At 43.1% G+C, this 24,216-nt stretch overlaps 1 protein-coding gene and 1 long non-coding RNA gene across 2 annotated transcripts; one reads left to right on the forward strand and one right to left on the reverse strand.

Annotated features, from left to right (window-relative positions):
- The first annotated feature begins 274 nt into the window (after positions 1-274).
- LOC143289437 (uncharacterized) lies at positions 275-11,272 on the forward strand. Its single transcript, XR_013056246.1, has 4 exons — positions 275-363; positions 2,084-2,154; positions 8,092-8,127; positions 10,347-11,272. It is a non-coding gene; the product is annotated as an uncharacterized LOC143289437 (long non-coding RNA).
- Positions 11,273-13,645: 2,373 nt separating this feature from the next.
- On the reverse strand, positions 13,646-23,734 carry LOC143289398 (DNA repair protein SWI5 homolog). The gene is made up of 5 exons (XM_076598361.1): positions 23,700-23,734; positions 22,605-22,716; positions 21,097-21,224; positions 20,048-20,142; positions 13,646-17,980 (listed from the first exon to the last, which is right to left on the reverse strand). The coding sequence occupies exons 1-5, from the start codon at positions 23,732-23,734 to the stop codon at positions 17,916-17,918; spliced, it is 435 nt and encodes a 144-aa protein (XP_076454476.1). The 3' UTR covers positions 13,646-17,915.
- Between the last annotated feature and the right edge of the window lie 482 nt (positions 23,735-24,216).

Raw genomic sequence — 24,216 nt, forward strand, 5'->3', positions numbered from 1 at the left:
CAGCAACAGGCAAAAAGTTACAGCTTCCTCAACCGCCATTTTCTGTGCACGAACGCGAGAACATTTTTTTTCAGCAGCAATTTTCGATTTTTTCTTCTTTTGCGTTGGAAACTTGACGCCTTTCAGAATGGCTGTGCCCCTTTGACCCGACCTGGGCGGACCGTTAGAAGGGGTGGATAACCATAGATTGCGTCACCTGTGTGTGTGTGGCGGTGGGAAGGAGGGAGGTTGTTGGAATTGCCCAAGGTGTGCCATGTAAACAACTCTGGGGCTCGTTGTGTGCGGGGAAATGGGGAAATGGTTCGTCTCTTCACCCAGAAACCTAGTCAGCCCGTTCAGAAATGCTGCTGTGCCGGGAGACAGGTTTGAGAAAGGTTTTTTGCCCCAATTTCCTGTTGCATTCCTGCAGTAATCAGGTCGTTGGTGTCTGCCCTTCAAGGCGAGGTGGCTGACGGGGAAGGGAGCTGAGGGTGCCGTGGGGGAGGGGGCGGGGGGGGGGGGGGGCGGCGAGGACTTTGTGCAGTGTGCGGAACGGCAGTGGGGAGGGGGAGGGGTCCTCCACGCGTTACTAAGCAACGTTGTGGTAATCGCCTGTTCCGCTCCAATCGTCACATGGCTTCATGTGCGGGCCACAGGCCCGAGTGTGTCAGTGTGTGAGTGGTTCAGTCTGACTGGCGGACTGTGTGAGTCAGAGAATGGCAGTCAGTGAGAGTGGTGGACTGTGAGTGAGAGACGGACTGTGTGAGTGAGAGAGAGGTGGACTGTGTGTGTGAGAGAGAGGTGGACTGTGTGTGTGAGAGAGAGAGGTGGACTGTGTGAGTGAGAGAGAGACAGACTGTATCAGTGAGAGTGGTGGACTGTGTCAGTGAGAGGGAGGTGGACTGTATCAGTGAGAGAGTGGCAGACTGTCAGTGAGAGAGAGAGACGGACTGTGTCAGTGAGAGAGTGGACTGTATCAGTGAGAGTGGTGGACTATGTCAGTGAGAGAGAGACGGACTGTGTCAGTGAGAGGGAGATGGACTGTCAGTGAGAGAGTGGTGGACTGTATCAGTGAGAGAGAGATGGACTGTGTCAGTGAGAGTGGCGGACTGTGTCAGTGAGAGAGACAGACTGAATCAGTGAGAGAGACGGACTGTATCAGTGAGAGAGTGGCGGACTGTGTCATTGAGAGTGACGGACTGTGTCAGTGAGAGTGACGGACTGTGTCAGTGAGAGTGATGGACTGTGTCAGTGAGAGAGTGGTGGACTGTGTCAGTGAGAGAGTGGCGGACTGTGTCAGTGAGATAGAGACGGACTGTGTCAGTGAGAGAGTGGATTGTATCAGTGAGAGAGACAGACTGTGTCAGTGAGAGAGTGGCAGACTGTGTCACAGAGAGAGGCAGACTGTGTCAGAGAAAGAGGCGGACTGTATCAGTGAGACTTGACACGTCTAACATCACTCAAAGTGAAAAGATATTAAATTAAAGAAAGAACACACACACACACACACACACAAACACACACACACACAACACATGCACACACACACTCACACATACACTTGACATGTCTAACATCACTCAGAGTGAAAAGATATTAAATTAAAGAAAGAACACATGCACACACACACTCACACATACACTTGACATGTCTAACATCACTCAGAGTGAAAAGATATTAAATTAAAGAAAGAACACACACACCCACACGCACACACAGTGACATGACATGAAGACAGTGGTGTGAGGATACCTGTGGAAGAGTGGTGTGAGGATACCTGTGGAAGTGGTGTGAGGATACCTGTGGAAGAGCGGTGTGAGGATACCTGTGGAAGTGGTGTGAGGATACCTGTGGAAGTGGTGTGAGGATACCTGTGGAAGAGTGGTGTGAGGATACCTGTGGAAGTGTGGTGTGAGGATACCTGTGGAAGTGGTGTGAGGATACCTGTGGAAGAGCGGTGTGAGGATACCTGTGGAAGAGTGGTGTGAGGATACCTGTGGAAGAGTGGTGTGAGGATACCTGTGGAAGTGTGGTGTGAGGTGTGAGGGTACCTGTGGAAGTGGTGTGAGGGTACCTGTGGAAGTGGTGTGTCCCTATGTTTCAGTGCTCCACTGATCACCATGGCAGCTACCAAGGGCAGGAAGGCAGCAGGAGACTCTGGAGCAAAGGCCAAAGGTGTGCTGTTTACTTCAGGAACTTTTAGACATTATCTGCACATGCTGCTGGTCAGGCATCTGCTTTGCAGGTGTGGTGTAGCGTATATGGATTTGTCCAAATGCAGCGATGCCTCCTTGAGGAACTGAACTGAACTGAAGCAGACAGTATTTTCATTATTACTGGTCCTTATATAACGCACATCTTCAACCAGATCAAGCTCCAAGGCTTTGCAGTCAATTGCACAACAGGCTGCCCACCTGGGTAGAGCCGACTGACAGCTGCCTTTAGGCTTCAATCATTCCTTTCCTGTGTCATTCAGTCAGGCTTCATTCCTTTCCTGTGTCATTCAGGCTTCATCATTCCTTTCCTGTGTCATTCAGTCAGGCGTCATCATTCCTTTCCTGTGTCATTCAGTCATCATCATTCCTTTCCTGTGTCATTCAGTCAGGCGTCATCACTCCTTTCCTGTGTCATTCAGTCATCATCATTCCTTTCCTGTGTCATTCAGTCAGGCTTCAGTCATTCCTTTCCTGTGTCATTCAGTCATCATCATTCCTTTCCTGTGTCATTCAGTCATCATTCCTTTCCTGTGTCATTCAGTCAGGCTTCAATCATTCCTTTCCTGCGTCATTCAGTCATCATCATTCCTTTCCTGTGTCATTCAGTCAGGCTTCAGTCATTCCTTTCCTGTGTCAGTCAGTCAGGATTCAATCATTCCTTTCCTGTATCATTCAGTCATCATCATTCCTTTCCTGTGTCAGTCAGGCTTCAGTCATTCCTTTCCTGTGTCAGTCAGTCATCATCATTCCTTTCCTGTGTCAGTCAGTCAGGCTTCAATCATTCCTTTCCTGTGTCATTCAGTCATCATCATTCCTTTCCTGTGTCATTCAGTCATCATCATTCCTTTCCTGTGTCATTCAGTCAGGCTTCAATCATTCCTTTCCTGTGTCATTCAGTCATCATCATTCCTTTCCTGTGTCATTCAGTCATCATCATTCCTTTCCTGTGTCATTCAGTCAGGCTTCAATCATTCCTTTCCTGTGTCATTCAGTCATCATCATTCCTTTCCTGTGTCAGTCAGGCTTCAGTCATTCCTTTCCTGTGTCATTCAGTCATCATCATTCCTTTCCTGTGTCATTCATTCAGGCTTCAGTCATTCCTTTCCTGTGTCATTCAGTCAGGCTTCAATCATTCCTTTCCTGTGTCATTCAGTCATCATCATTCCTTTCCTGTGTCATTCAGTCAGGCATCATCATTCCTTTCCTGTGTCATTCAGTCATCATCATTCCTTTCCTGTGTCATTCAGTCAGGCATCATCATTCCTTTCCTGTGTCATTCAGTCAGGCATCATCATTCCTTTCCTGTGTCATTCAGTCAGGCTTCATTCCTTTCCTGTGTCATTCAGTCAGGCTTCATTCCTTTCCTGTGTCAGTCAGTCATCATCATTCCTTTCCTGTGTCATTCAGTCAGGCTTCAATCATTCCTTTCCTGTGTCATTCAGTCATCATCATTCCTTTCCTGTGTCATTCAGTCAGGCGTCATCATTCCTTTCCTGTGTCATTCAATCAGGCATCATCATTCCTTTCCTGTGTCATTCAGTCAGGCTTCAGTCATTCCTTTCCTGTATCATTCATTCAGTCATCATCATTCCTTTCCTGTGTCATTCAATCAGGCATCATCATTCCTTTCCTGTGTCATTCAGTCATCATCATTCCTTTCCTGTGTCATTCAGTCATCATCATTCCTTTCCTGTGTCATTCAGTCAGTCATCATTCCTTTCCTGTGTCATTCAGTCATCATCATTCCTTTCCTGTGTCATTCAGTCATCATCATTCCTTTCCTGTGTCATTCAGTCAGGCATCATCATTCCTTTCCTGTGTCATTCAGTCATCATCATTCCTTTCCTGTGTCATTCAGTCAGGCATCATCATTCCTTTCCTGTGTCATTCAGTCAGGCATCATCATTCCTTTCCTGTGTCATTCAGTCATCATCATTCCTTTCCTGTGTCATTCAGTCATCATCATTCCTTTCCTGTGTCATTCAGTCAGGCATCATCATTCCTTTCCTGTGTCATTCAGTCAGGCTTCATCATTCCTTTCCTGTGTCATTCAGTCATCATCATTCCTTTCCTGTGTCATTCAGTCATCATCATTCCTTTCCTGTGTCATTCAGTCAGGCTTCATCATTCCTTTCCTGTGTCATTCAGTCATCATCATTCCTTTCCTGTGTCATTCAGTCATCATCATTCCTTTCCTGTGTCATTCAGTCAGGCGTCATCATTCCTTTCCTGTGTCATTCAGTCAGGCTTCATCATTCCTTTCCTGTGTCATTCAGTCATCATCATTCCTTTCCTGTGTCAGTCAGTCATCATCATTCCTTTCCTGTGTCATTCAGTCATCATCATTCCTTTCCTGTGTCAGTCAGGCATCATCATTCCTTTCCTGTGTCTTTCAGTCATCATCATTCCTTTCCTGTGTCATTCAGTCAGGCTTCATCATTCCTTTCATGTGTCATTCAGTCATCATCATTCCTTTCCTGTGTCATTCAGTCATCATCATTCCTTTCCTGTGTCATTCAGTCAGGTGTCATCATTCCTTTCCTGTGTCATTCAGTCAGGCGTCATCATTCCTTTCCTGTGTCATTCAGTCAGGCTTCATCATTCCTTTCCTGTGTCATTCAGTCATCACCATTCCTTTCCTGTGTCATTCAGTCAGGCTTCAATCATTCCTTTCCTGTGTCATTCAGTCATCATCATTCCTTTCCTGTGTCATTCAGTCAGGCTTCATCATTCCTTTCCTGTGTCATTCAATCAGGCATCATCATTCCTTTCCTGTGTCATTCAGTCATCATCATTCCTTTCCTGTGTCATTCAGTCATCATCATTCCTTTCCTGTGTCATTCAGTCATCATCATTCCTTTCCTGTGTCTTTCAGTCAGGCTTCATCATTCCTTTCCTGTGTCATTCAGTCATCATCATTCCTTTCCTGTGTCATTCAGTCAGGCATCATCATTCCTTTCCTGTGTCATTCAGTCAGGCTTCATCATTCCTTTCCTGTGTCATTCAGTCATCATCATTCCTTTCCTGTGTCATTCAGTCAGGCATCATCATTCCTTTCCTGTGTCATTCAGTCAGGCATCATCATTCCTTTCCTGTGTCATTCAGTCAGGCATCATCATTCCTTTCCTGTGTCAGTCAGGCATCATCATTCCTTTCCTGTGTCATTCAGTCAGGCATCATCATTCCTTTCCTGTGTCTTTCAGTCAGGCATCATCATTCCTTTCCTGTGTCATTCAGTCAGGCTTCAATCATTCACAAACATACACAAGTATAGTAGAATGACATTTTCTTCAGAATTTTGCCAGAGACCACCCTTTGTCGCTGTGGGTTCTTTAACGTGCGCTAAGTGCATGGTGCACATGTGACCTCGGTTTACCATCTCATCTGAATCGCATAACACATAAAACAAAGTAGCAACAGGAAGACAGCAGTCTACAATTAGATATAATCAGGGCATAAAAGTACCAACAGGAAGACAGCAGCATACAATTAGATATAATCAGGGCATAAAAGTACCAACAGGAAGACAGCAGCATACAATTAGATATAATCAGGGCATAAAACAAAGTACCAACAGGAAGACAGCAGCATACAATTAGATATAATCAGGGCATAAAACAAAGTACCAACAGGAAGACAGCAGCATACAATTAGATATAATCAGGGCATAAAACAAAGTAGCAACAGGAAGACAGCAGCATACAATTAGATATAATCAGGGCATAAAACAAAGTACCAACAGGAAGACAGCAGCCTACAATTAGATATAATCAGGGCATAAAACAAAGTACCAACAGGAAGACAGCAGCCTACAATTAGATATAATCAGGGCATGAAACAAAGTACCAACAGGAAGACAGCAGCCTACAATTAGATATAATCAGGGCATAAAACAAAGTACCAACAGGAAGACAGCAGCATACAATTAGATATAATCAGGGCATAAAACAAAGTAGCAACAGGAAGACAGCAGCCTACAATTAGATATAATCAGGGCATAAAAGTACCAACAGGAAGACAGCAGCATACAATTAGATATAATCAGGGCATAAAAGTACCAACAGGAAGACAGCAGCCTACAATTAGATATAATCAGGGCATGAAACAAAGTACCAACAGGAAGACAGCAGCCTACAATTAGATATAATCAGGGCATGAAACAAAGTACCAACAGGAAGACAGCAGCCTACAATTAGATATAATCAGGGCATAAAACAAAGTACCAACAGGAAGACAGCAGCCTACAATTAGATATAATCAGGGCATAAAACAAAGTAGCAACAGGAAGACAGCAGCCTACAATTAAATATAATCAGGGCATAAAAGTACCAACAGGAAGACAGCAGCATACAATTAGATATAATCAGGGCATAAAACAAAGTACCAACAGGAAGACAGCAGCCTACAATTAGATATAATCAGGGCATAAAAGTACCAACAGGAAGACAGCAGCCTACAATTAAATATAATCAGGGCATAAAAGTACCAACAGGAAGACAGCAGCCTACAATTAAATATAATCAGGGCATAAAACAAAGTACCAACAGGAAGACAGCAGCCTACAATTAAATATAATCAGGGCATAAAACAAAGTACCAACAGGAAGACAGCAGCCTACAATTAAATATAATCAGGGCATAAAACAAAGTAGCAACAGGAAGACAGCAGCCTACAATTAGATATAATCAGGGCATAAAACAAAGTACCAACAGGAAGACAGCAGTCTACAATTAGATATAATCAGGGCATAAAACAAAGTACCAACAGGAAGACAGCAGCCTACAATTAAATATAATCAGGGGAAATGTGAAGAAGCCTTCATCAAAAAGTAAAAAATTATCTGCGGTATTTCGTTTTTTTGAAAGATTTCAGTCAATGTGTTAAATAAATTGCAAATTATGATTTATATGTGCAATGTGTTTTCCTATATTGTAACATCACTTCAGTAATTTCTTGATTGTATTGAAAAATGAGGGACACTTGCTGAAGAATGAAGTGGTATGTTGTCAGAAAATCTGCTCCGACAAGTACTTTATCCTTTGATGTGTTTTGGACAGTTTCTGAACTGAGTTGCCTGAATTTGTGTGCATTATATTATAGTTTTTATAGAAAAAAATGAAATGATTGTAATTTATATAGTGCTGTCCCAAGAGCTGTATTCATTGCAGAAAGAAATGCTTAATTTTTGTGTATTGTGACATAGTGTGTTATACTTTTTTTTTATATACGGAAAGAAATGGAATAATGAATAGCAGTCTTACACAGCATTATAGTGACACTGTATAATAATAATAATAAAAAGACATTTAGTACACCCAATCAAATGACACAGAAGTCCTGGGCATTTACAAAGAAAAACACTGACGTATGCAATACACCTGTACACACAAATCCCACTGCTCCAACTCCGGCCCACAGACCCACACCACACAAGATGCAGACACACATGCGTGCAAGCACACCTTGGCCGCTCAAGGTATGTGAACATGTGTACGTTTAAAAATATTAACAATAACAGAAGTAAAAATCAAAATGAAAAATAGAAACAGTATGGTGGGCAGGAAACAGGAGTGAGTTCCATGAGGAAGGAACCTGGAAAGAGAAAGTGGGTTTTCCATACGATCTGGTTTTGTAGGAGGGAATTTTTAAGAGATGGTCAAAACATGACTGGAGATGGAGAGTAGTAATGCAGAAGCTCAGAAAAGAAAGGAGCCATACCATTCATAAATTTGTAGCTTAAACTTGTATTCTTTTCTCAGTAAGGAACCAGTTTAACACAACCAGCACTATGTGTGGTGCTGTGTACAGATTAACACACACAGCCTTATATGCAGTTGTTATCAGATGTGCTGTCAATGTGTAGTTATTAATGAGATGTGCATTGTGTTTGTTCCAGCCACCAAGGCCAAGAAGGCTGTGCCCAAGAAGAAAGGTCAGTGTTGACAGCTCTTGGTGAAGGCAGACAGACCCCATCAGTTCTACTCCTTGGGGGTCCCTGACACTTATACCACAATGCTAGGGGGTCCCTGACACTTATACCACAAAGCTAGGGGGTCACAGACACCCTGACACCACAATGCTTGGGGGGTCCCTGACACACCACAATGCTAGGGGGTCCCTGACACCTACACCACAATGCTAGGGGGGTCACTGACACTTATACCACAATGCTAGGGGTCCCTGACACTTATACCACAATGCTAGGGGGTCACTGACACTTATACCACAATGCTAGGGGGTCCCTGACACTTATACCACAATGCTAGGGGGTCCCTGACACCTATACCACAATGCTAGGGGGTCACTGACACTTATACCACAATGCTAGGGGGTCACCGACACTTACACCACAATGCTGGGGGTCACTCGCACCACAATTTTAGGGGTCACAGGAGTGAAGAATACGTGTGCAGGGGTAGTGAAGAAAACGTGATGTGTGTGCAGGGGTAGTGAAGAAAATGTGATGTGTGTGCAGGGGGAGTGAAGAAAATGTGATGTGTGCAGGGGGAGTGAAGAAAGTATGATGTGTGCAGGGGGAGTGATGTGTGTGCAGGGGGAGTGAAGAAAACGTGATGTGTGCAGGGGGAGTGAAGAAAATGTGATGTGTGCAGGGGGAGTGAAGAAAGTATGATGTGTGCAGGGGGAGTGATGTGTGTGCAGGGGGAGTGATGTGCAGGGGGAGTGAAGAAAATGTGATGTGTGCAGGGGGAGTGAAGAAAATGTGATGTCTGTGCAGGGGGAGTGAAGAAAATGTGATGTCTGTGCAGGGGGAGTGAAGAAAGTATGATGTGTGCAGGGGGAGTGAAGAAAACGTGATGTGTGCAGGGGGAGTGATGTGCAGGGGGAGTGAAGAAAATGTGATGTGTGCAGGGGGAGTGAAGAAAATGTGATGTCTGTGCAGGGGGAGTGAAGAAAGTATGATGTGTGCAGGGGGAGTGATGTGCAGGGGGAGTGAAGAAAATGTGATGTGTGCAGGGGGAGTGAAGAAAATGTGATGTGTGCAGGGGGAGTGATGTGTGTGCAGGGGGAGTGAAGAAAATGTGATGTTTGTGTAGGGGGAGTGAAGAAAATGTGATGTGTGCAGGGGGAGTGAAGAAAATGTGATGTGTGTGCAGGGGGAGTGAAGAAAATGTGATGTGTGTGCAGGGGGAGTGAAGAAAACGTGATGTGTGCAGGGGGAGTGATGTGTGTGCAGGGGGAGTGAAGAAAGTATGATGTGTGCAGGGGAAGTGATGTGTGCAGGGGGAGTGAAGAAAACGTGATGTGTGCGGGGGGAGTGATGTGTGTGCAGGGGGAGTGAAGAAAGTATGATGTGTGCAGGGGAAGTGATGTGTGTGCAGGGGGAGTGAAGAAAATGTGATGTGTGCAGGGGGAGTGAAGAAAATGTGATGTGTGCAGGGGGAGTGATGTGTGTGCAGGGGTAGTGAAGAAAATGTGATGTGTGCAGGGGGAGTGAAGAAAATGTGATGTGTGCAGGGGGAGTGAAGAAAGTATGATGTGTGCAGGGGGAGTGATGTGTGTGCAGGGGGAGTGATGTGCAGGGGGAGTGAAGAAAATGTGATGTGTGCAGGGGGAGTGAAGAAAATGTGATGTGTGCAGGGGGAGTGAAGAAAACGTGATGTGTGCAGGGGGAGTGATGTGTGTGCAGGGGGAGTGAAGAAAGTATGATGTGTGCAGGGGGAGTGATGTGTGTGCAGGGGGAGTGAAGAAAATGTGATGTGTGCAGGGGGAGTGAAGAAAATGTGATGTGTGCAGGGGGAGTGATGTGTGTGCAGGGGGAGTGAAGAAAATGTGATGTGTGCAGGGCGAGTGAAGAAAATGTGATGTGTGCAGGGGGAGTGATGTGTGTGCAGGGGGAGTGAAGAAAATGTGATGTGTGCAGGGGGAGTGAAGAAAATGTGATGTGTGCAGGGGGAGTGAAGAAAGTGTGATGTGTGCAGGGGGAGTGAAGAAAATATGATGTGTGCAGGGGGAGTGAAGAAAATGTGATGTGTGCAGGGGGAGTGAAGAAAATGTGATCTGTGCAGGGGGAGTGAAGAAAATGTGATGTGTGTGCAGGGGGAGTGAAGAAAATGTGATGTGTGTGCAGGGGGAGTGAAGAAAATGTGATGTGTGTGCAGGGGGAGTGAAGAAAATGTGATGTGTGTGCAGGGGGAGTGAAGAAAACGGCCAAGAAAGCAGCGAAGAAAGGGGCCAAAAAGGCGGCCAAGAAGAAGTGAATGAGCCATGAGTGTCCTTCCACTGTTGAACTCCTCCATCGGGTGTCTTACTCTTTTTTTATCGTCTTTTTGAGTGTTAGATGTGTGATGTGGTTAGCTTGTGGACTAGGCTGATTTCTGCAGTTTACCCATTCATTATATCTATGTACATGTCATCATTTCATCGGCAGCATCGTATTGACATCATCTTTGTCATCTGAAGTCATTGTCACCAGTGTCATGAAGGTCATGGTCATTGAAAATCTAACCTCGTTGTCAGGATCTTGAAGACAGTGTTGGTGTCTGGAAGGCTGACATCACAACTGCTGTCATTGCTTTGTGACGCTAAGGACCGAACCTGGACACCAACATGTCTACACCATCATCACCAATGTCCTTCACAACGGACTCTGCTTTGAATCTTTATCGTCACTGCCTTCATCATCATCATTTTCTTCATAATCCTCGTCATTTTCTTCATCATGGCATCACTGCCTTCATCATCACCATTTTCTTCATAATCCTCGTCATTTTCTTCATCATGGCAACAAGTCATTGAGGTTGTTTGTCCTGAGGCAGTCCCTGGCACATACTGCTTTTTATTTTTATCGTCTTCATTATCATCATTGCCATTTTGCTGTCAGTGCATAAGTACCCATTTTTTAAACACATTTGTGAATTTTGCATCATATTTAAATATTGTCAAGGTCAAGGGGGAAAGTAGACTGACCCTGTTAGCAAGCCTTAGTCTCCACATAGCAGCAATGTCATGGGCTTATCATTATTACACAAGCCCCTTCATGTTGTGTATTTACATTGAGAAATCATTCTCTCTTTAATTGTACACTCATTAAACAACTATGTTTACCTCACCTCAAAGCTGTGTCTGACTCGTCTTGCTGGGTGGAAGTGAGTGACTGAAGATCTGAATGCAGGCTGCCAGTCAATGTGTGGCTGTTGCCTGACTTCATTCATTTGGTGGTTCATTTCTAAATTAATGTGTGGTTTCCATGGCTCTAGGTCAGGTATTCCAATGACTGACAGACATGTTGAGGTCAGGTATTCAATGGACTGTGACACATGTTGAGGTCAGGTATTCAATGGAATGTGACACATGTTGAGGTCAGGTATTCAATGGACTGTGACACATGTTGAGGTCAGGTATTCAATGGACTGTGACACATGTTGAGGTCAGGTATTCAATGGACTGTGACACATGTTGAGGTCAGGCATTCAATGGAATGTGACACATGTTGAGGTCAGGTATTCAATGGACTGTGACACATGTTGAGGTCAGGTATTCAATGGACTGTGACACATGTTGAGGTCAGGTATTCAATGGACTGTGACACATGTTGAGGTCAGGTATTCAATGGACTGTGACACATGTTGAGGTCAGGTATTCAATGGAATGTGACAGACATGTTGAGGTCAGGTATTCAATGGACTGTGACACATGTTGACGTCAGGTATTCAATGGAATGTGACAGACATGTTGAGGTCAGGTATTCAATGGACTGTGATACATGTTGAGGTCAGGTATTCAGTGGACTGTGACACATGTTGAGGTCAGGTATTCAATGGACTGTGACACATGTTGAGGTCAGGTATTCAATGGACTGTGACACATGTTGAGGTCAGGTATTCAATGGAATGTGACACATGTTGAGGTCAGGTATTCAATGGACTGTGACACATGTTGAGGTCAGGTATTCAATGGAATGTGACAGACATGTTGAGGTCAGGTATTCAATGGAATGTGACAGACATGTTGAGGTCAGGTATTCAATGGAATGTGACACATGTTGAGGTCAGGTATTCAATGGACTGTGACACATGTTGAGGTCAGGTATTCAATGGACTGTGACACATGTTGAGGTCAGGTATTCAATGGAATGTGATAGACATGTTGAGGTCAGGTATTCAATGGACTGTGACACATGTTGAGGTCAGGTATTCAATGGACTGTGACACATGTTGAGGTCAGGTATTCAATGGACTGTGACAGACATGTTGAGGTCAGGTATTCAATGGACTGTGACACATGTTGAGGTCAGGTATTCAATGGACTGTGACAGACATGTTGAGGTCAGGTATTCAATGGAATGTGACACATGTTGAGGTCAGGTATTCAATGGACTGTGACACATGTTGAGGTCAGGTATTCAATGGACTGTGACACATGTTGAGGTCAGGCATTCAATGGAATGTGACACATGTTGAGGTCAGGTATTCAATGGACTGTGACACATGTTGAGGTCAGGTATTCAATGGACTGTGACACATGTTGAGGTCAGGTATTCAATGGACTGTGACACATGTTGAGGTCAGGTATTCAATGGACTGTGACACATGTTGAGGTCAGGTATTCAATGGAATGTGACAGACATGTTGAGGTCAGGTATTCAATGGACTGTGACACATGTTGACGTCAGGTATTCAATGGAATGTGACAGACATGTTGAGGTCAGGTATTCAATGGACTGTGATACATGTTGAGGTCAGGTATTCAGTGGACTGTGACACATGTTGAGGTCAGGTATTCAATGGACTGTGACACATGTTGAGGTCAGGTATTCAATGGACTGTGACACATGTTGAGGTCAGGTATTCAATGGAATGTGACACATGTTGAGGTCAGGTATTCAATGGACTGTGACACATGTTGAGGTCAGGTATTCAATGGAATGTGACAGACATGTTGAGGTCAGGTATTCAATGGAATGTGACAGACATGTTGAGGTCAGGTATTCAATGGAATGTGACACATGTTGAGGTCAGGTATTCAATGGACTGTGACACATGTTGAGGTCAGGTATTCAATGGACTGTGACACATGTTGAGGTCAGGTATTCAATGGAATGTGATAGACATGTTGAGGTCAGGTATTCAATGGACTGTGACACATGTTGAGGTCAGGTATTCAATGGACTGTGACACATGTTGAGGTCAGGTATTCAATGGACTGTGACAGACATGTTGAGGTCAGGTATTCAATGGACTGTGACACATGTTGAGGTCAGGTATTCAATGGACTGTGACAGACATGTTGAGGTCAGGTATTCAATGGACTGTGACACATGTTGAGGTCAGGTATTCAATGGAATGTGACAGACATGTTGAGGTCAGGTATTCAATGGACTGTGACACATGTTGAGGTCAGGTATTCAATGGACTGTGACACATGTCGAGGTCAGGCATTCAATGGACAGTGACAGACATGTTGAGGTTGGGAATTCAATGGACTGTGACACATGTTGAGGTCAGGCATTCAGTGGACTGTGACACATGTTGAGGTCAGGTATTCAGTGGACTGTGACACATGTTGAGGTCAGGCATTCAATGGACAGTGACAGACATGTTGAGGTTGGGAATTCAATGGACTGTGACAGACAGGTAATTACCTCACCCTGACCCTGTTTCAGCCCACTGTGGGGGTAAACCCCAAGCTAAACATGTCCAGTCATTTCACAGAGAACACTCCTATGGTCTGAACTTCGTCTTCACCTCCAGTTTGGAACGGCTTTCATCAATATTGTTGAAAGGATTTAAGAAAGAGCAGCTTGGAACATGCCTTTCCATTTTGTTTCTGTGTATGTGTGTCAGGTTGGTTTGATTGCCAGAACAGTGGTCAGTTCTGTTTTTACCTTCAATTTGTATGTTTGTATCTTTTCTTGCAAACTTAAGAAACTTAGATGTTGTGTGATCTAAGCAGCTGTTGACTGCATGCCAAGTGTTCAGCCAGATCAGGGAAGGACTGAGGTGAAGTCAGTGAAAAGAAACAGCTCAAATTGAATGAAAACCTCTGGAGTCAGTGGAAAGAAACAGCTCAAATTGAAGGAAAACCTCTGAAGTCAGTGGAAAGAAACAGCTCAAATTGAAGGAAAACCTCTGGAGTCAGTGGAAAGAAACAGCTCAAACTGAATGAAAACCTCTGAAGTCAGTGGAAAGAAACAGCTCAAACTGAATGAAAACCTCTGAAGTCAGTGGAAAGAAACAGTTCAAACTGAAGGAAAACCTCTGAAGTCAGTGGAAAGAAACAGCTCAAACTGAAGGAAAACCTCTGGAGTCAGTGGAAAGAAACAGCTCAAATTGAAGGAAAACCTCTGAAGTCAGTGGAAAGAAACGGCTCAAACTGAAGGAAAATCTCTGAAGGCAGTGGAAAGAAACAGCTCAAATTGAAGGAAAACCTCTGAAGTCAGTGGAAAGAAACAGCTCAAACTGAAGGAAAACCTCTGGAGTCAGTGGAAAGAAACAGCTCAAACTGAAGGAAAACCTCTGGAGTCAGTGGAAAGAAACAGCTCAAATTGAAGGAAAACCTCTGAAGTCAGTGGAAAGAAACGGCTCAAACTGAAGGAAAATCTCTGAAGGCAGTGGAAAGAAACGGCTCAAACTGAAGGAAAATCTCTGAAGGCAGTGGAAAGAAACGGCTCAAATTGAAGGAAAACCTCTGGAGTCAGTGGAAAGAAACAGCTCAAACTGAATGAAAATCTCTGAAGGCAGTGGAAAGAAACGGCTCAAATTGAAGGAAAACCTCTGGAAGCTTCCTGAATGTTTCAGTATCTGACAACACAGAACAAAACGAACGTACTTTAGTTCTTTGACATGATGAACAAAATCAAATCAGAAACTTTCTGCACATCCCAAAATAAGGAACTTGCAGATCAGATATATCCAGTCTAAATCTTGATATATGTTAAGCATCTTTGTTAACATTTGACAGCAAATTTATGTTTAAAATTTTAGCCATGTTTACAACAAAATGTCCTGTACATATTGTTGACTTGTGCAGAAACACTGACACCAAATGACTTTACAACCCCCAGCATGATGAGTGCAAAGTACATTCCTGAAATGATTTAACTCAAAATATTATCAGATATGGTCACACACACATGGACACTGAGACTGAAATAAAAATGTTACAGGAACATTTATTTTTATCCAGTGGCACAGACATCCTTTCTTTTTAACATAACCACTTTAGAACAAAATTTTTCACTATTTTCACACCACAACACAGCATGTCATTTCTGTGTTCTTCACACCACAACACAGCATGTCATTTCTGTGTTCTTCACACCACAACACAGCATGTCATTTCTGTGTTCTTCACACCACAACACAGTATGTCATTTCTGTGTTCTTAACACCACAACACAGCATGTCATTTCTGTGTTCTTCACACCACAACACAGCATGTCATTTCTGTGTCCTTCACACCACAACACAGCATGTCATTTCTGTGTCCTTCACACCACAACAAAGCATGTCATTTCTGTGTTCTTCACACCTTTGTCATACATACACAGCATTACATTTCTGTGTCACACTTCATGTTTCACACTCCACCCATTTCACATTCAGCATTCATCACACATCACACGTTTCACATTCAGCATTAATCACACATCACACGTTTCACAATCCATATTCTTCACACACCACGTTTCACAATCCATATTCTTCACACATCACACGTTTCACAATCCATATTCTTCACACACCAGGTTTCACAATCCATATTCTTCACACACCACGTTTCACAATCCATATTCTTCACACACCAGGTTTCACAATCCATATTCTTCACACACCAGGTTTCACAATCCATATTCTTCACACACCACGTTTCACAATCCATATTCTTCACACACCAGGTTTCACAATCCATATTCTTCACACATCACACGTTTCACAATCCATATTCTTCACACTCCACACGTTTCACATTCCATATTCTTCACACTCCACACGTTTCACAATCCATATTCTTCACACATCACACGTTTCACAATCCATATTCTTCACACATCACACGTTTCACAATCCATATTCTTCACACTCCACATGTTTCACATTCCATATACATCACATTCCATGTTTCACACTTCACATATATAACACTTGAAATGTTTCACACTTTACATATATATCACACTTCTGTTATTTCACTGTGGACAGGCACAGATAGACTGCCTTGCACCACACTGTAATACATTGTTTTACTGTTGACAGGTTATAGCACACTGTAATGAAACACACTGTTGACAGGTTATAGCACACTGTAATGAAACACTGTTGACAGGTTATAGCACACTGTAGTATAACACACTGTTGACTGGTTATAGCACACTGTAATACAACACACTGTTGACAGGTTATAGCACACTGTAATGAAACACTGTTGACAGGTTGTAGCACACTGTAATACAACACACTGTTGACATGTTATAGCACACTGTAATACAACACACTGTTGACAGGTTATAGCACACTGTAATAAAACACACTGTTGACAGGTTAGGGCACACTAATACAACACACTGTTGACATGTTAGGGCACACTAATACAACACACTGTTGACAGGTTATAGCACACTGTAATACAGCACACTGTTGACATGTTAACACACACTAATACACCATGTTATGTTGACATGTTATGGTACAGTGTCACTGCACTGCAGGCTGACATGCCATCTCTCACACACCTTCCCAGTTTTTCCTGTCCACTCTGTTTCACATTACTTCCTGTTTCCCTCAGCAATGTCATTTGTTAAATCATTAACCGCCTGACACAGTTATCGGCAGATCAATTAACTGCTAATTTCTGTTGGAGTTCTGGTCACCATGTAGGCTCCAGTTCCAGAGCAGTGTTGATGTGATGGACAGGTCATGTTCAGTTCCTGAACAGTGTTGATGTGATGGACAGGTGATGTTCAGTTCCAGAACAGTGTTGATGTGATGGACAGGTGATGTTCAGTTCCTGAACAGTGTTGATGTGATGGACAGGTGATGTTCAGTTCCAGAGCAGTGTTGATGTGATGGACAGGTGATGTTCAGTTCCAGAGCAGTGTTGATGTGATGGACAGGTGATGTTCAGTTCCAGAGCAGTGTTGATGTGATGGACAGGTGATGTTCAGTCCCTGAACAGTGTTGATGTGATGGACAGGTGATGTTCAGTTCCTGAACAGTGTTGATGTGATGGACAGGTGATGTTCAGTTCCAGAGCAGTGTTGATGTGATGGACAGGTGATGTTCAGTTCCAGAGCAGTGTTGATGTGATGGACAGGTGATGTTCAGTTCCAGAACAGTGTTGATGTGATGGACAGGTGATGTTCAGTTCCAGAGCAGTGTTGATGTGATGGACAGGTGATGTTCAGTCCCTGAACAGTGTTGATGTGATGGACAGGTGATGTTCAGTTCCAGAACAGTGTTGATGTGATGGACAGGTGATGTTCAGTTCCAGAGCAGTGTTGATGTGATGGACAGGTGATGTTCAGTTCCAGAGCAGTGTTGATGTGATGGACAGGTGATGTTCAGTTCCAGAACAGTGTTGATGTGATGGACAGGTGATGTTCAGTTCCAGAGCAGTGTTGATGTGATGGACAGGTGATGTTCAGTTCCAGAGCAGTGTTGATGTGATGGACAGGTGATGTTCAGTTCCAGAGCAGTGTTGATGTGATGAACAGGTGATGTTCAGTTCCAGAACAGTGTTGATGTGATGGACAGGTGATGTTCAGTCATCCAGTTCCAGTCCGTAGTTGGGGTACAGGTCCCTGGTCCTCACGCCCTGCACACTGGCTGCACAGCAATCATTGAGAACAGCTTGATTAGGATCGAACTCAAGCCACAACCACTTCCCTACTTTGCAAGACACAACACTGGCTATATACTTTTTCGAAAGAAAAAAAAACTAGGCAATAAAAAAATAGTGTGAAGAGTGAATAAACAATAGGCAAATTAAGAAGTAGATAATACAAATGAATACGGTGTCAACTGAATATATCCAAGCAGTGAAGTTGACTTTTATTCAGATTAACTGAGGAAAGCATGAGGATGAAACATGTTTGGAATTCATTATGTACTGCTACTGACAGACCACCTTCCTTGTTCTTTTTGGTTTATCTCAGACAGACCTCCTCAACACTGGACATAAAGAAATCAACAATAAAAGCCACAATGGAACACTACAATATTTCATTTTATTCAAAAATCTTCTTCATCATTTTGCATCAAAAGCAGGCAGAAATAAACAGTATGAAAGACTGAATCTGAAAATATTACTCAGTATCTAACCTGTGAACTTGATAACTAACCCATTCATATCCATATAACAAACCCACTCACAACCTTGCAACACACACACAGACTTCCGGTAAATGAATATAACAAACCCACTCACACCCTTGCAACACACACAGACTTCCGGTAAATGAATATAACAAACCCACTCACAACCTTGCAACACACACAGACTTCAGGTAAATGAATATAACAGACCCACTCACAACCTTGCAACACACACAGACTTCAGGTAAATGAATATAACAAACCCACTCACACCCTTGCAACACACACACAGACTTCAGGTAAATGAATATAACAAACCCACTCACATCATTGTAACACACAGACTTCAGGTAAATGAATATAACAGACCCACTCACATCATTGTAACACACAGACTTCAGGTAAATGAATATAACAGACCCACTCACAACCTTGCAACACACACAGACTTCAGGTAAATGAGTATAACAAACCCACTCACACAGACTTCAGGTAAATGAATATAACAAACCCACTCACATCCTTGCAACACAAACAGAAAAGATTGCGATTGAATAACACAACAAAACCAATGTGGATTTAGCTTCCTGTTAGACCATGATGCTTGTGTTATGAAATCAGAAAGAAATGATGCCCGTGTTATGAAATTAGAAAGAAATGATGCTCATTTTATGAAATCAGAAAGAAATGATGCTTGTGTTATGAAATCAGAAAGAAATGATGCTTGTGTTACGAAATCAGAAAGAAATGATGCTTGTGTTATGAAATCAGAAAGAAATGATGCTCATTTTATGAAATCAGAAAGAAATGATGCTTGTGTTATGAAATCAGAAAGAAATGATGCCCGTGTTATGAAATCAGAAAGAAATGATGCTCATTTTATGAAATCAGAAAGAAATGATGCCCGTGTTATGAAATCAGAAAGAAATGATGCCCGTGTTATGAAATCAGAAAGAAATGATGCTCATTTTATGAAATCAGAAAGAAATGATGCCCGTGTTATGAAATCAGAAAGAAATGATGCTCATTTTATGAAATCAGAAAGAAATGATGCTCATTTTATGAAATCAGAAAGAAATGATGCCTGTGTTATGAAATCAGAAAGAAATGATGCTCATTTTATGAAATCAGAAAGAAATGATGCTCATTTTATGAAATCAGAAAGAAATGATGCCCGTGTTATGAAATCAGAAAGAAATGATGCCCGTGTTATGAAATCAGAAAGAAATGATGCTCATTTTATGAAATCAGAAAGAAATGATGCCCGTGTTATGAAATCAGAAAGAAATGATGCTTGTGTTACGAAATCAGAAAGAAATGATGCCCGTGTTATGAAATCAGAAGGGAAATGATGCCCGTGTTATGAAATCAGAAAGAAATGATGCTCATTTTATGAAATCAGAAAGAAATGATGCCCGTGTTATGAAATCAGAAAGAAATGATGCTTGTGTTACGAAATCAGAAAGAAATGATGCTTGTGTTACGAAATCAGATAGAAATTGACACAAACATTTCTCTCAGTTTGTTGTGTGTGTGTGAACTATTTGTGGTGCCGAGGACCTGGCTGGCTCAGCTCACCTATGTTGCCCATGACCATCTGCCCCATGTCCTTCAGCTCATTGTACTCATGCAGTTTGGTGATGAACACTGCCAGCTCCGACTCCTTCAGGCCGCTAAAACAGACATGTGATAACATCACAGACAAATCATTCTTCTTCTTTTATCTTTTATTTAACTCATTCTATACTGCCCCATGACTTCCTTCATTATACTCTCTGTACTGGCCGTTTGTTTATGTTACAAGAAAAATATCAACAACAACAAAGAATTCAATTGCATACAGCTGTGAAATTTTGTGTTGATATAAAGAACTGTGAGGACTGACCCCCACACCTGTCTGTGAGGACTGACCCCCACACCTGTCTGTCTGTGAGGACTGACCCCCACACCTGTCTGTGAGGACTGACTCCCACACCTGTCTGTCTGTGAGGACTGACCCCCACACCTGTCTGTGAGGACTGACCCCCACACCTGTCTGTCTGTGAGGACTGACCCCCACACCTGTCTGTCTGTGAGGACTGACCCCCACACCTGTCTGTGAGGACTGACCCCCACACCTGTCTGTGAAGACTGACCCCCACACCTGTCTGTCTGTGAGGACTGACCCCCACACCTGTCTGTCTGTGAGGACTGACCCCCACACCTGTCTGTCTGTGAGGACTGACCCCCACACCTGTCTGTGAAGACTGACCCCCCACACCTGTCTGTCTGTGAGGACTGACCCCCACACCTGTCTGTGAAGACTGACCCCCACACCGGTCTGTCTGTGAGGACTGACCCCCCACACCTGTCTGTGAGGACTGACCCCCACACCTGTCTGTCTGTGAGGACTGACCCCCACACCTGTCTGTCTGTGAGGACTGACCCCCACACCGGTCTGTCTGTGAGGACTGACCCCCACACCTGTCTGTCTGTGAGGACTGACCCCCACACCTGTCTGTGAGGACTGACCCCCACACCTGTCTGTGAGGACTGACCCCCACACCTGTCTGTCTGTGAGGACTGACCACCACACCTGTCTGTCTGTGAGGACTGACCCCCACACCTGCCTGTGAGGACTGACCCACCTGTCTCTGAGCTGCTGGATGTGTTGCTGGGTGTGGTGTAGTTCTTCCTTCAGTCTGTCCACCTCCTTCCTCAGTCTCCTCTCAACGTCATCAACTCTGTCGACACCAGCAGGCCCCTTTGTGGCGCTCTGAAAACATCACACATGATGTCAATGACAATTCAATGCCCCTTCACACACATGACATCAATGACAACTGAACACCCTTCACACACATGACATCAATGATAATTGAACACCCTTTCACACGCATGACATCAATGACAATGCAACATCCCATTACACATGATGTCAATGACAATGCAACAACCCATTACACACATGATGTCAGTGACAATGAAGCACCCTTTCACACACATGACATCAATGACAATGCAGCACCCTCTTAAACACGTGATGTCAATGACAATGCTGCACCCTTTTACACACATGATGTCAATGACAATGCAGCACCCTTTTACACACATGATGTCAATGACAATGCTGCACCCTTTTACACACATGATGTCAATGACAATGCTGCACCCTCTTACACACATGACATCAATGACAATGCTGCACCCTTTTACACACATGATGTCAATGAAGCACCCTTTTACACACATGACATCAATGATAATGCAGCACCCTTTTACACACATGATGTCAATGACAATGCTGCACCCTTTTACACACATGACGTCAATGACAATGCTGCACCCTTTTACACACATGATGTCAATGACAATGCAGCACCCTTTTACACACATGATGTCAATGACAATGCTGCACCCTTTTACACACATGACGTCAATGACAATGCTGCACCCTTTTACACACATGATGTCAATGACAATGCAGCACCCTTTTACACACATGACGTCAATGACAATGCAACACCCTTTCACACACATTATGTCAAAGACAATGCAGCACCCTTCTACACACATGACGTCAATGACAATGCAACACCCTTTCACACACATTATGTCAAAGACAATGCAGCACCCTTCTACACACATGACGTCAATGACAATGCAACACCCTTTCACACACATGATGTCAAAGACAATGCAGCACCCTTCTACACACATGACGTCAATGACGATGCAGCAGCCTCTTACTCACATGATGTCAACGACAATGTAACACCCCTTTACATAAATATTTTAAAACATGTCACTGTTATTTGATGTGATCACTCTGAAACCTGTGCATGTCTTTCTGTGTTTGTACTGTGAGCTCCATGACCACACTGTAATTTCCCTGGAGAGATTATAAAGTTGACATTGAGTCTCTCATAAGAGATAATGTGCATTCTACTACACAACTGGATACAATACAATAGGATTATCAGTAATCATCTGACAAAGTTTTATTTCTATCTATCAATGTATCAGCTTGTGGTGGCTAGGAAAATAACAAGGTAAAAAGTTTACCATGCACACATACACACACACACAGGCAACAGACATTATACACATACTTACCTGAACTGTTTTGACACATGACTACAAAGTGGAGAGGTACCTGAACAGAGGAGGGCCGAGCAGAAGTGTCCCCAGCAGAAACACTTTGTCCACAGGCTCTGGAGATCAATGGGGATTTGAACTCCTTGTTCACACAACTCTGCTTCTTCCAGCTGCAAATTACACAAAAGGTAAGAACTCATCAACAATCACCAATTACACAAAAGGTAAGAACTCATCAACAATCACCAATTACACAAAAAGTAAGAACTCATCAACAATCACCAATTACACAAAAAGTAAGAACTCATCAACAATCACCAATTACACAAAAAGTAAGAACTCATCAACAATCACCAATTACACAAAAAGTAAGAACTCATCAACAATCACCAATTACACAAAAGGTAAGAACTCATCAACAATCACCAATTACAGCTAAAAAGGAAAACACAGTTTCAAACTGAAAAATTAAATACTGTCGAGTCCAGTTTGTCTCAGTATTGATAAAAAACACCAAATTTCACCTTGTTTACAGAGGCAGGAATTCCCATTCCTGACAATCACTCCTGTATTTTCTTGTTATGTTTGTTAAGTAACACAAGCCTTTGACAAAAGCAACAACATTGTTTGCCAGTAAAATTCCCAGCTCCTGACGGGTGCAACAGCCAAGTGGTTAAAGCAATGTACTGACAGGTGCAACAGCCAAGTGGTTAAAGCAATGTACTTTCAATCTGAGGAACCTGGGTTCAAATCTCAGTAATGGCGTGTAGTGGGTAAAGGTTTGAGATTTTTCTGATCTCCCAGGTCAACATATGTGCAGACCTGCTAGTGCCTGTAACCACCACTGTACCTACCACTTTGAAAGGATTCTATGCTTATTTTTGTTGTCAAAATGAATGAACATTACACCACTAACTCTGACCACTTCTTTTCTCAGTGCAAATATTGGTCAAACACTTGTATTAGCTGTAAACAAGATTTCTCTGATCTGTTCCCTTGAAACTAATGTTAAGCAGATACCAATTAACAAGCATACATACATGTATACATATGCATGCGTTCAGACACACACACATACTCTGCACATATATACAGTGGAGTGGTCCTAGTGGTAAGGCATCTACGTAGGAAGCAAGAGAATCTGAGTGTATACCTTTGATGCCACAGTTGCCATAATGTTCTCCCCATACACTCAGTCTCTGGGGTTAGTTTCAGTTTCTTGAGTGTCAATGTTTTACTTTCAGTTTCAGAACCTCGAAGAAGAAATGACACCACTGGTCATTTTTCACACAGATATTTTTGCCTGACGTTCCAGAATGGAAACGACAAAATTATCGAAAACAGGACAAAATTTCCTATGCTAGATACTTACTTTTCAAAACTTGTGTTTCTGTTGCTCATGATGCTCGTAATAAATGCGAGTCGTCTGGGATGATAACTACTGTCATTGGATGAAAAACCCCGCCTTTCAATCGTCATCAAGAGTGATCTGATCCTGATGAGTGCTGGTCAGGTTATGTCCCTTAGACTACAGCAGTCGACCAGAGCAGACGACAATAATGAACGCAATGGAATCTCACTCTGCATTCACACTAAAGTGTTTGAGGGGCATTTCACTCTTGGAAATAAGCAAAACATCTGTAAAATATAATCAAAGTACAAACCATATA

This window comes from Babylonia areolata, chromosome 14 (genome assembly GCF_041734735.1).
Source record: "Babylonia areolata isolate BAREFJ2019XMU chromosome 14, ASM4173473v1, whole genome shotgun sequence".
NCBI lineage: Eukaryota > Metazoa > Mollusca > Gastropoda > Neogastropoda > Buccinidae > Babylonia > Babylonia areolata.

Coding starts and splice junctions, on each gene's coding strand:
- LOC143289398 (XM_076598361.1), bottom strand. CDS start 23,734: ATGGGGAGAACATTATGGCAACTGTGGCATCAAAG. Junction 20,143..21,096: donor ATCCAGCAGCTCAGAGACAG/GTGGGTCAGTCC, acceptor TGTCTGTTTTAG/CGGCCTGAAGGAGTCGGAGC. Junction 17,981..20,047: donor GATGGTCATGGGCAACATAG/GTGAGCTGAGCC, acceptor ATTGCTGTGCAG/CCAGTGTGCAGGGCGTGAGG.